Consider the following 13951-nt stretch of genomic DNA (forward strand, 5'->3'; position numbering starts at 1 on the left):
GAGCAGCCCTGCCGAACTCAACTCATTCTATATTCACACTCAACAGTAATCAGCCCGAACGAACCTCGTCAGCTCTATTCGCATGGTCGCCTCTACAGGTCGGGCCCTTCGTGGCTCCCGCGGGAGTCGGCGGCCAACAAATTGTGCGGTCGCCCTTGCAAGTCGAGCCTTCCAAGGCTCCCTTACGAGTTGGCTTATCATAAGAGTAGACGACTAGCGTCTACGAGGGCTGATGCAGTGTAGCCGTGGCATCGACCTACCGTCCAACACTAACAGCAACATACGTATCAACAAAGCTATCACAAGGGAGCAAAATATGAACAACCAACCCGGGCGAGCTTTAGCGATTTAGCCCAGATTGTCTCCGAGCCCAAACTGCGTAGCCTCACTACTAATTGAGCCCTTCATGGCTCCATGAGAGTTGGAAGCAAACTAAATATGTAACCGGCCTCACAGGTCAAACCTTTCATGGTTCCCATGAGAGTAGGCGACCCACAGACAGAAGAGCCACCCCCTCAGGGTGAGCCTCCCATGGATCTAGTAGGAGTGGGTGGCCAACTGTTCTAGGAGCAAGTGCAGTACATGTATGGCATGGACTTGTAAGCGCCCACCTAGGGAAGCCAATCCCACGTGATGGCATAGATGCAGCCACATTTAAAGCTACTACAAAACGACCATCCGCTTTGGCAACCTGGTCAAATTGAGTTCTAAGGGATAACCATACCGCTTTTTAGCTAAGGCCCCTCAAGCCCACCTCGAAACACGACAACTACAAGTAGGCCGATCAAAGCAGGTTGGCCCCCCGTTTATCTATCTCGGCAGCAATGTCACCACTTCGCTTAAATCAATCTCAAAGGATGATGGCATCTCACTGCTGACCTTGGAAAAGAAAAAGAAGAGAAAAAAGAGAAGTGGAGGAAAGGAAGACTAGTTCGCTTTCAACACCACGGTAGACATGCAAATTTGGTCGATTTCTTCACAGTCGTCCTCCACCTCGGTTTCAGGCTCTGCACTAACCTTGTCGGCTGCTCCTTCGAGGACCGATGTGAGGGACATTGCATTGTAGCCTACGTAAGTGGAGCGACCTGACAAGGCAGTCACGCAGTTGGAAGCCCCTCTTGAGAACGGCATGAGGAACTTCACTCTTGAGGTATTTGGATGAATTGCATAACTCCTTGAGGTTGCACCCCAAGTAAGGTAGATGTCCTCGGGGTGTCTACTCTGCCTCTCCTTTAGCAGATGAGTTCGCTCCTATGCCCGGATAACCAAGACGGCGAAGTCCTACATAAGGGTGCATTTAATCCTTAAGACTTTCAACTTGGGAAGCGAACTAGACTGGTGCCTACAAGCTCATCGAACTAATCATTCCGAACCAAAAAAAACTACAACAAGCTACTCCCTTCGCCGAGCTGACCTCAGCTCGGGAGTGGGGGGCAATTGATGAAGGCTGATTTGGTTCTCCACTGACATCATGACACATGGCATCTCGGAACAGTTGGATGACACCCCGACACCACCTAGGCGATGACTTGTCTTAGCCAAAATGGAGTCCCACCTAGCGACCTGGCGATCTGCCTCCACCAACTTGGTGGAAACCTAGCTGGCGACCTCATCCACAACTTAGGGCGGCTAGCAGCACCTTGTCCAAGGCTGACCTGTGGTACCTCGTCAGTACCGGCTGAAGTGACCTCGACATGAGGAGTGACTTCCCTCGAGGGTTTGCCGACCTGATTTGAAGTCCAGGTGGCGACTTACGAGGCGTGCTCACCGACCAATTCAACATACATCCCATCACTCCCGGGTCTCTCAAAAGTTGGCCACCACACCAAATGTTCCGAAGGAAACCGAGTAAGGCACAAAGACTGGCCTACGTGCACGACTACCTCCGAGGACTTCGGACTGGTTAGGCACAACCTCCCGAAGATCTTAGACGCTGTGTGTGAAGCCTACGCCAAACAATGCCTATATAAGGGCATCAACCCCAACGTCACAAGGTACGTGCGATTTATTGCTCACTAGCCTACTTGCTATCAGATATTCAGTTCGTACACAAAAAATACTAACTTAAGCGTCGGAGCACCCACACCGGGTAAGCCATCCCCGGTCCTTTGAGCTCTGTTTCTTTGTAGTTCAACCGACCAACTAAGCAACTGACGTCTGAGCTGCCCTCTAGTTAGGAGCATCCAGATCGTGCACCATCACTTACCATCCATCCACCATATTTAAATATATTAAAAATTGTAAAATGTATTATATATAATATTTATATGACTCATAGGGTATATATATATATATGCCCCATCATCACAATTCGACCCCGGTCAGACCACTGACCCGTAAACCTCTCCCTTCTCTGGTTCTATGTCTAGTCTAGTTCTCTAAACATTGGTATTTATAGTGTATTAGTGTTTCTCTGTGTATCTTAATTTTTCTCCGATTCGCATACATATCTAAAACGTATCTTGATATTTTGAACCTTGATTATAATCGGTCCGGCAAGTCAGACCCAATTGTCTCAAGAATCAATCAGTTTGGTTATGGGTCTAAAATTACAGACCCTAGCGGGTCCAGTTCAGTTCCGGGTCCTTAGTAATTCTTGTCGGGTGCCCAGTTCCGAGCGGCCCATCCCCAAGCCTGGACATATATAACCAGGCCTGGGGTGCAGACTGGGCCGGGACCAAGCAGCCCTATAAATGTTAACACCCTGTCAAAACGTGGCCCAGCCCATGATCATCCCTACCCCGACTTAGCAGGCTCTGGTCTGACAATTGATCTCTGAGCAAACAGGAAATACATTATTTACCTGGACATTCGAATTTTGTTTTCCAACCAGATAGACCAACTGCCCCGTGAGTCTTGGTTGATACAAGGCATACTTAAAAATGGTGGAGGTAGATAAGCTGGGCTGAGACAAACTGTAAACTCTGACAAGTATATGCTTTCAGCTTAAAATAAGACTTGCAGGTTGCTGGCAAAAGAGGACAAAACCTTGTACAAATTCTGCTTATCAGTGAATATTCAATATTCTACATAACCCTAATCACCACTCTTGTATGAGTACACGCTATAAGATGTTAGACACAAACCTTCACTTGCACCCGAAAAAAATAAAATCAAATCTTGATGTTTTAAGAATTTCTAAAAACAGTTTCAAACAAATCTCCTTTGGCAGAAGTTCTAGTTTATATCAGTGTCGCAACAACTGATGAACAATTCAGAAACCAATCTACGAGCAAATGGAATGTAACTTAAACCATACCTGAAACAGTTCAAAAAAGAAACAACATGAATGACCTCAGATTGCATAACTAGGACATTAGAAAGAAAGAAGACAAGATCCAACAATTATCATTGTATCATCATCATCATCATATTATTATTTTTATTTGGTTTTAATTGAACTAGACAAATCTTAAAAAATAATAAGATCCCAAATCAACTGGTCTGGAACCCAGAAATGCTGTAGAAGCCCCAGCCCTGGTTCAACTAAAATTTTGACAAGCCCTGTGAAAATTAACTTGAGCTGGGCAGGAATGTTACGATCCAAATAAACCAGTTCAAAGTATTCGAGCATGCCTCTAAGGTGGTTCTGTTGTTCTTTGGCCAAAGTTCTATAATTTGCAGATGCATTGTCTTACAACGAACAGATATAATAATCATGAATGAGGGAAGGAAAACTAGAAACATGCAGATTGAGAATTCTAGTGAGTGGGATGTTAAAGACCAGATATGTGAAGAAAAATACTGGAGACAACATAGCAGAATTAACATGCAGATTGAGAATTCTAGTGAGTGGGATGTTAAAGACCAGATATGTGAAGAAAAATACTGGAGACAATATAGCAGAATTAAATGACCCACAAAATTAACAGGAACCCTAGCCTTCTTTTCATCCATTTTGTTTTTCATGCTACAGTTGTTCAGGGAAAACAGAAAAAGTTGAATATACGATATCTAAGATAAAGATAATGACAAGTTAAACAAAAACAAGCAAGTAGAAAAGCATATTGTAGATCAACTTAAAAATTATTCACAATCTTTGAATCCCTAAGAAATGGATGAAATTTTATAAGGTACTCAAACAAAGAATACTGAAGACATAAATGCAAAGCTTTGCTGTCTATTGTCTGCAGAGGAAACTGAAACAACAGCTTTTAAAACTAGAGCCTCGGACAATCCCTGGTAGCTTCCAAGGTTGTTCTTCCTAAAGATTGAAATTTCAATAAGGACTCATAAAAGCCATCAAAGAAACCTTCTTATACGTGTTTTTACTCTGAAGCAAGAATTTAAGTTCTGATATGAAGCGGGGAGTATCGATTAGTCAACCGTAAGATATATTTCGGGTTGGGGAAGAGGTGAGCTCTGAGATGTGTGGACCTTGTGCAGCAGTAGTTTGTGGGAAGAATGTCATCAGTTTTGAGGGGGCAAGCGGAACAGAGGTGGATGGTTCTCTCTCCCCAGACAGAGAGTCCACTAGGCTTCAGATGAGGGTAATGTTGTGAGGATTTTTTTTATTGGAAACTGTCACTTTCATTGAATTAGTAACATAGTACAATGCTAAATCACTCACAGCATGAGTGTTGACCCCATATTTTATCCCAAAATTTACAGTACAGCCCAAAAAAGATTTTCCCTTTGAGTTCCCTGTTTTGCCTAAGTATCAGCCACACTGTTGGCTGACCTCCTTGCCCAAGTAAAGATTACTCCAGTTTCCCTTGCTAAACAATAAATCTCCCTCATTTGCTGTCTCAGAGTCCATGCTCTTTTTGTCTGCAGCCATCCTATTAACAGCTTAGAATCTCCCTCCACTTCATGGTTTTGGAAACCCCATTGCTTGGCCAGTCTCAGTCCAATGTTGTGAAGATTCTCTCTAAGAATACCTTTTCTTCTTCCTCTCTTTTCTTCGAGCCCTTTGATGTTGGGGAATACGATGGCACAGAAGATCTACCTAGGAGTTGTAATGATCTTTTGGTCACTGAAGTAGTCATTGGAAGACTAGGTGAAGATCTGGAAGAAAGAAGACCAGAGACTAATAATGAAAACCTCCCTAATGTTTCAAAGGCTCCGAAGAGTCAGAGTCCAGCAACTTTCATATTCATGTTTTCAAGGTCTTCTTGCAGATAAAATATGGGCTTGTTGGGGCAGGTCCTAGCAACAAATTCAAAAAGTTGTAAAGGGGGTGAGAATCAAAGATCCAAATCTAAAGGTGCCTGCCAAGGAAGGTCAAGGTATTCAAGCTCTTAACAGTGAGAAGAATATCTACATGTTCATTCTGAAGAGGGGTAGTGAGAATTGAAGCTACTGAGGAAAAGAACGAAGAAGTTGGAAGTGGAGCAAGGGAAAGAGAGGACAAATTAGCCACAGACATTCCGGTCTATTACCTATCGGTGTTTAGTGTACCTCAGGTGATTGTTAAGTTGGAGATAATTATGCGGGTTTTCTTGTGGGAACCGGGAGAGACAAAGAAAGATCACCTGATCAGATGGGAAATAGTTTGTAGACGGAAGGAGGATGGAGGGCTGGGGTTAGGAAGGCTGAAAGAAAAGAACCAGGCTCTTCTAGGGAAGTGGTTGTGGAGATTTCCAAGAGAATCAGACAGGTTATGGCATAAAGTGATCTCTAGTATTCATGGGCTCTCAGTGAACGGGTGGGATGCTGAAACTTCTAGCAGGGCCTCTTGCTTTTCACCCGGGAGAGCAATTCAGAAATGCCTTCCATCTTTTCTCAATCACATCAGATTCGATTTTAATTCAGGTAACAAAATCAAGTTCTGGGAGGATCTTTGGGTGGGTGAAGCCCCTTTAAAGGTTTCTTTCCCTTCTTTGTTCACCCTTTCTGCTCTCAAGGGTAAGCCAATTTCTGAGTTTCTGCTCTCCTCTCCCTCAGCTAACGGGCTTGGGTGAAATCTAGGTTTTCGTAGAAATGTGATGGACACTGAGTAAGGCCTTGTTTCAAATCTTCTACACATTCTTGAAGGGGTTTTCCCGGACCTAAGTAAACAAGATGATAGAATTTGGACTCTACATCCTTCTGGGGTTTTCAATTGTGCTTCTTTTTTCAAGTCGTTGTCTGTGCCTTCTCAACCAATTACTCCCTTTCCAGTCAAAGAGATCTGGTGTCATCCGATTCCCCCCAAAGTAAGTGCTTTTTGTTGGGAGGTCTTCCATGGTGCAATCAACACTTGTGATATATTACAGAGGAAGAGACCTGGATGGTGCCTCTCCCCAAATTGGTGCTGCTTGTGTGAATCCACTGGTGAATCTGCTCTTCACTTGTTCATTTCCTGTCCATTTGCTTGTGGTATTTGGGATTGGTTTTTTTCTCTTTTTGGGTGCAGGTGGAATACTCCGGACAGATTGGACAGGTTGTTTGATAGATCCACTTTCAGCTGGCCAAAAAGGAGGGGAAGACTGATGTGGAGGTGCACAAGAGCAGCAATAATATGGACCCTATGGGAGGAAAGAAATAAGCGTATATTTGAGGAAAAGAAAAGAAGCAAGGAAGCACTAATTGAAGGGATTATGGCAAAAGTGGCCGTCTGGATAAAGACATTGAAGTTGTTCTCAGATTTCTCTATTGATGATATATTAAGGAACTAGAAAACAATTGCAGCCTCAACTTCAGCTAAGCGGAAGACACTAAAGGACTGGGAACCCCCAGAGGTAGGTTTCCTGAAATTAAATTTCGATGGAAGTAGTTTTGGGAACCCAGGGCCCTCTGGAATTGGAGGGGTTCTAAGGAATGAAAGCGGAGTGATTTTGGGAATGTACTCAGGTCCCATTGGAGTGTGTGACTCTGTAACAGCAGAATTGAAGGCAGTACTTTGGATGTAAAAATCTTTGGAAATGGGGTTTCGGAAGCTAATAGTTGAAGGCAACTCCAAAATAGTAATAAGTTGGTTAAAGCAGAACGAGAAGATTCCTTGGTTTTTCAGAAACAAATTCAAACATTTCAAGAGGTTCTCAAGGGATATGCAGCTGATATTTCAATGGGCTCCTAGGTCGGCAAATGGCTTAGCTGACCATCTAGCAAAGCAAGGGGTAAATACAGCAGAGTGCTTCTGGGCTCAATTGTGAGACTGATCATCAATTTGTCTATGTATTCTATTGTTGGTAGCCGAGGCTGCCCATGTTTCTGTATTATCTTTTTTCTCTAAGTAATGAAATTTACTTTGATTACTGATCAAAAAAAATTAGCCACAGAGATGACAGAGAAAAAGCAAATGTGTGGATCTTGATAAGTTGGTTGATAGGGAGGTGGAGGTAGGAAAGTTGTTGGGTTTGTTTTTCTTTGGTGGAGAGGACTTTGCAAGAAGAGCTTTTTGAAGAGTTCGAGATGAGAAAAAAGGAGAGTCTAAAGAAATTCACTTCAGGGGAAGGAGGTGAGACATGAAATGAGGGAGAAGGGCAAGAAGAAGATTTTGATGGGTGAATTAAATGTTGTAAAGTGGGGGTAAGGGGTCTGGAGTTGGTAGGTGAAAGGAGGGGATAGTTTGTGGGAGCTGTTTGAGTTTTCTTAAGTATTATATATTTTTGGGTTTTGCATTTTTTTTTCTGTTTCGAGTAGGTGGTGTTACCTCAACACCTTTATGTAGTTGTATTGCAGCTTCCCTCTTTTCTTTTAATAAATTTTTTCTTATATTATCACACACACACACACGCTTACACATGTTGAAGGGGCTAAGGGGCTGGAAGAGCTAGGAGCAAACTGAAAAGGTCTTGGGTGGAAGTAATAAGAAATGATTTTTTTTGTTGAAATAATAAGAAATGATTTTTTTTTGTTGAAACAATAAGAAATGATTTAAGCACTCACAAATTCACAATTTAATGGTGGATATGGCCTGAACAGAAAGGGCAAAACGGGATTCATGTAGCCGACTCCATAAAGTTGGCAGACCTGTTCATGGGCCACCAGGCTTCGGGCTTGGCTTTACACTGTTTCGGACTTGGGCTTCAGGCTGGGCCCTTTCAAATTTTGGCAAAAGCCGAGCCCGAGCCCATGAACAGGTCTAATAGTTGGGACATGGATGATGAAAATTGCAAAATACATACAAATATATAAAAATTTCAAAATACATAAAAATATATAAAAATTGCAAAATACATGCAAACATATAAAAAAGGGCAGCCCAGTGCATGAGGCTCCCGAGTCCCGCCATGCAGGGTCTGGGGAGGGACAGATATATGCAGCCTTACCCCTATACATACAAAGAGGCTGTTTCCAAGATTTGAACCCTGGTCACCCAGGTGGCCAGGTTGCAATGGAGCAACACAACCATTGCATCAAAGCCCACCCTCAAAATACATACAAATATATAATAAAAGGTAATCTTCTTCGAATGTTAATGTTTTTTATCAGCATTCAAATGTTTAATGTTTTGGTTGCCAGCTATAAGAAGTCAAATTTAGTTACTTAGTAATCTATATTAAGAACTATAACACGCATGCTCATTAATGTGAAAAATGCATGGAAAGTTCACCAGTAGATATTCAATTAGTAGAACTCAAAATATCAAAACAACAACTTTCTATGTTGGTTATAAAAGTATAAGGCACTAATTGGCCCATTGATACACTAAGAAATAAAAGTTCAAACACTAAGAAAATGGGTCAAATGACTATAGGCAGTGTAATGGAACTGCTAATGGTACCCCAAAATAGGAGAATTCAGATTTCTCTCACATAGCTGAGAGTTTTTTTGGACTGATTGCATTGATCCATATGTCTAGACATGCCCAGAGGGTAGTTGAGAAGGATGGCCCTACCAAAGGATGTGGGACCCACAGTATAGGATAGACTCTCCTAGATGGATGAACCATCCTTGTTGGATAAGCCTCAGATACTGATACTCATGGATTCTTTAGGGACACTTCTGTGTAGCATTTTCTTTCTCTCCTTGCTTATTCGATGTAAATGAGAAGTTAATATCTAAGCTTTTAAAAACTTTTTCTGCAGGATGATAATGTTAAAATTCAAAAAAAAAAAAATATGGAGCATTTTAATACTTTAGACTTGTCCATAGGCATGTCCGCGTCCTTTGTTTTCATGTTGCCAAGTCAGACTCATGGATACATGTCGGGGGGCCCCACTTCCGACCTTTGCCAATTTTCTTCCAGGACTCTAGTGAGCTTTGGAATGAGGCCAGAAGTTGTTTCTACCCCTTCCCTCCTTCAAACTCCAATTTGATTACCTTTTTTTGGGGCCTTCAAAATGGATCCATTGATCCAACCATAGCACCATATACATGCTACTATATCAATCAGACATGCCTGAAATTTTCTAATTCCCAAATATTGATAAGGATGACTATAACCAGCGGATAAATGGGCTCTTTTTATTCATAATAGTTGATCAAAAGAAAATTAGCTGTGCTAGAGAAATCTGAGTGGTTTCATCCAGTAAAATATCATAGAGGATTTTCAATTTAATGAAGTAGGAGAGTGAGCATGCGCATCATTTGGTAAGAAAGAAAAGGTCATTGACAATTTTCTGACCATCAATGCCAGAATAACTTATAAAATATTAATGCATATAGAAGTGAAGCCCAACTGACCAGATAAGGGCACAGATCTCAGTTATCATGGCAAGTAATGTTAAGATCTTGTTATGAAACTGCAAAAGAATAAAAGAAAACAAAATGTGGTTAGATAAGACACACAAAATGAAACATTGACTTAGGGCCTTAGGGGGCAAAATATTTAGGATAAAAAACATTTAGGAAGCCTGCCTGCAAGTCTTCATATATCCAGCCTAGAAAATTCCAGGTCCAGGCCTGTACTAGGCCAAGAAATTGGATGGGCCAGGCCTCAACTTCAAATTTCAAGGTCTAGAAGGCCCAACCTGAAATAAAAGTATAAAACATATGCCATGTACAACTATGATGGGAAAAAGTTAACTACTTGGGTCAAGTAGGGAGCTTCCCTACACAACCTACTCTATTTCAGCATGTGAAAGAATCTTAAGGTCAATCCAAGCCATTCATCAGGTAAGAGGCCCTCTGGATTAGTTATCCATTAAATCCTTAGGTCCACATAAACCCTATTCCAACCTTGAATTGGACTTCTGTTCGATTAAGAATAGCCCTCTAATTTTTCAAAATTTTAATCTAAAGTTGCTCATCAAAAAAACAATTATCTAGAATACTACTGACTTAGAAGATTGAGAGGGAATGGCATTTAGTTATCTATTTAAGAGCTTTCAATAGATCTAAATATGAATATCTATGTAGGCACTGAGGACAAACAATTTATGATTCTAATTTTGAGGTATAGAGGATTATACCTGTATATTTTGAGGATGATTTTAGCTCATTAAACATGAAAATCCCATTTTTTATGGGCTTTGCTTCTTTCATTTATATTGCAATACACTATATCTAGTTATTAAATAAAGATTTATTAATGGAGCAACTCTTCTACTTTATTATGAAATGGCTTATTATGAAGCAATTATAGATTGAACTTAAGAGACCTAGATCCCTCTCAATCTCATGGGTCTTCTTCCCTTTCCCCAAATCATGCATAATGCATTTTACCTTTAGTGTTAATTTTATCAAAAAAAGGTAAAATGAGTGGTTATCAGATCGATCAAGAAAAATATGGTCATAAGAAATTGCAAACAGTTCGAGCAGATCAATAGTTTAACATCCAAAACAAACAGTTTTGACTTTTACCACCATTTTTGAGGACACAGCTATTGGTTTACTTTTGAGAACCATAGATTTTAGTGGTTTCTGCATTCCCAGTTTTAGCTGTTCAAACATCCAGTCAGGTCAAGTTCTCATAACATTGACCAAGAGTGGGTAATTTTTACCTTATAGGCATCTGATGTGTTTTGAATAGAGTTTCGCATTCTTGTAAATGTCTAAAAGCTTTCTCAATTTCCTATGAGGCACCAAAACCATACATAGTGGAAAAGGCTTACCCAAAGAGCACAAATGAGAGCAAGAACAACACTCCCAATGTAAATCACTGTTGCATAAATACGAACAGGATCAAGCATCATTCGTAATTGTTGTCCTGGGCCAATGAGGAAGGCTGTGCTGTGCCAAATGCAAGGTTTAGAATTTAGAATTTGAGATAAATGGATAATTAAAAACAAAATAAATTGGTTAGGAATTAGGAAAGGGGACAATCAGGGTATATCAAGACTAAAACAAGTCAAGACCAGGCTTAGAATGAACAAGCACTTTAATTCAGGTAAACCGTGCCTGGATGAGTTTAGGAAGCATTTTTAAGTCAAATGAACCATATTTAATAGATGGAAGCAAATACTGTGCTGGTCAAGTGACTCAAGTAACTATGGTTTAGACCAACTCAACTTTCACTACATTGTTACTGTTTGGTTTGGCCTAAATGCCAAAATTCAAACTTAGATGACTGATCTTTAAAACAACTCTAGAAACTTCCCAACCAGAGGTCTACCCAGGACTGACAAACTACAATAACCACTTCTTGTTGGGGACAAGACTACAAAGAAAGGAAAACTTTTCAAGAATTGTAGTATTGAATGAAGAGTATCAACCCCTACAATAATGGTGAATGTATTTAAACATATTTCAAACCTTATTTCCAACTTTCACTAATACTTGACCAAGAAATTGGTTTTCTTCTCAAGCTTTTATCTGGAAAACTCATTAAAAAACCAACCAGCTTATAACAAATCCATCAAAGGAATCATCTGGCAGTTAATTTACATAGAATTACAGTTAAACATACAGCATGATGAAATGAATGAAAGTCCCCACTAGAGACACTCAACAAACTTTTGAATCCTACATGGTTCAAGACAATTAAGTGCTAACCTTCCAACTGCCAATAAATTGCCAAAGCTGAATATTATTGCAAACTTGATTGGCTTTGCAAAAACAATCAATGACTGCAGAAGAAGAAAGAAGAAAAATGTTCAATGGATAACTGAAGCAAATGTTCAATCAACAACTCTCTTTTTACAGGTTATATTCCAAATTTAATATATGGATCTTGTCCCTACTTACCATCAAAATCAAATATACAACATTCAAATTTGAATTGGTAAGGCAATGCACACATGGAAAAAGGGGGAAACATGGAAGAAAAAAATCAAGTTTCTCCCACTTACCTCCTCCAGTTGGTGATTTAATTTTTTGGTTTTCTATTCTTGATCAATTTAGTCTTTTAAGAGTTAATTTATAGCTTATAGATGTTTTAGGAATATATTTAATTATTTAGTAGGGTCAAGTGAACCATCCAATTATAATAGACCTACACAAGGGCCAAACGATTGGTGTCACAAGGAGTATCAATGGGCAATTTAAGATATGTATTTGGATACACTTAGGATATGCATGGATATGGTGGAATGATTAGGACACACATGAATATGCTAGGGGAATTCATATAAATCCCATGAATACATCAATAACACTAAATCTAAGGCTCAAGTGACTATAAATAAGTTATAATTGCATAAGAAACATATAATTTAATAGTTTATGTGAAGTGTAAACAACCAAAAATACATTTGGGGAACATTGGGAAATGATGAAAGAATTAAAATATGCATGTATATGATTAATGAATTAATCATTAATGGACATATTTCTTCACCCCTGTTAACTATCAGGAAAAAATTATAATAAAAATGTTCATCCTGGGTTTATAACAGATCAGATGGTAATTCAATAAACAGTTGATTGCGATCCCCTATCCGTCATTTACTACCATATACGAATTCAAGAGTTGCACTTCATAGCAGTCGCTGCAGCTATCAATTACAAAATGACGAAATATAGAATTCTTGAAGTTCCTTTTTTTCTCTTTGTTTAACCCTTGGAGGAAACTCAGAGGCATCTTATTAGTTTGAAATATCTAACAAAAAATCCAAATTAGTTCGGTACCTTCTCTTTTGCTTCCAATAGAAGGAAACATAATCGACAGCTCAGTTCTTGGCCAATCTTTATAGCATTCCATTGAAAAAAAAAAAGTAGAAAAAAAAAATGAAGCAATTTTATATTCTGGAGACTTCCCCAACAGCCATTGTATTCTTATTCAAAAGGGCGTAAATACCCTCGTGGGTAAAGTTCAATCTTCTTATGGAATTTGATAGTAATGGCCGAAAGCCCCCGTCTTCCCAACCCTCAACTCCCACACCCACGCACATATACATATATAACATAGTCAACTGAAAGAAACCAAAATAAACCGTTAAGATTATTATCAATTATTGAAAGGGACAAATGCACGTATGCCCAATTAATAAAGTCAAAAATAATGAGAAAAAATCAATGAGTATAGTAGATCGTACCAGAAGCATACAAACCAACCCAGCAACTAAAGATGCGGCAAACCCATAAATTCTCTGATTCAAACAAAATTACAACAGAAAAAATAACAAGTCATGACTTCAAATTATCCCTAATATAAAGAAAGAAAATGATTCGTCCTGAGACTAGAAATGCATAAGTAAATAAGTAAAAACTAAGGATGCAGTTTATGACGATCTCAGGAAACCTGCAAAGGGGATAGCGAAAACAACCCATCAGATTCACCCAATAAGTTCTCATCATGTTCTTCGTCTCCATCGAACATGGGTAGATTGGGTTTCCACATTGTGCCCAATTTAATCCTACACTATACACTACTTCGTCACTTGCAGTCTGGCACTCATTTCTCAACGCCTGGAAGGCCGGAAGGCTGGAGCTTGGTGATGGCTGGTGCGACGCTTTTCTCTCCGACACGTACCGTGAGGTATCTTTCCCCCTTCTTTTTTCCATTTATTAAAAAATGCACGCGCTTATCACGTCACAAAAAAAGTGTTCGAGAGTAATCCGGATCTCCTGCCTCTGATACGATCATGCAGGTTGTGTTGGGCATAGGGTTTTAGGTCCACGGGTTGGCCCAAGACAGCCCATATATATATATATATATATATATATATATATAATATTATATAAATTATAATTATATAATAAT

The 13951-nt window shown here is 39.8% G+C and overlaps 1 protein-coding gene across 1 annotated transcript; it reads right to left on the bottom strand.

Moving 5' to 3' along the window:
* Positions 1–2965: 2965 nt before the first annotated feature.
* LOC104600363 (Got1/Sft2-like vescicle transport protein family) lies at positions 2966–13750 on the bottom strand. Its single transcript, XM_010263267.3, has 6 exons — positions 13490–13750; positions 13284–13337; positions 11803–11876; positions 10923–11040; positions 9553–9611; positions 2966–3259 (listed from the first exon to the last, which is right to left on the bottom strand). The coding sequence occupies exons 1-6, from the start codon at positions 13586–13588 to the stop codon at positions 3178–3180; spliced, it is 486 nt and encodes a 161-aa protein (XP_010261569.1). The 5' UTR covers positions 13589–13750; the 3' UTR covers positions 2966–3177.
* Positions 13751–13951: the final 201 nt, after the last annotated feature.

The sequence above is a fragment of the Nelumbo nucifera genome, chromosome 1 (assembly GCF_055504915.1).
Source record: "Nelumbo nucifera cultivar China Antique chromosome 1, China Antique-T2T, whole genome shotgun sequence".
Taxonomy (NCBI): Eukaryota; Viridiplantae; Streptophyta; class Magnoliopsida; order Proteales; family Nelumbonaceae; genus Nelumbo; species Nelumbo nucifera.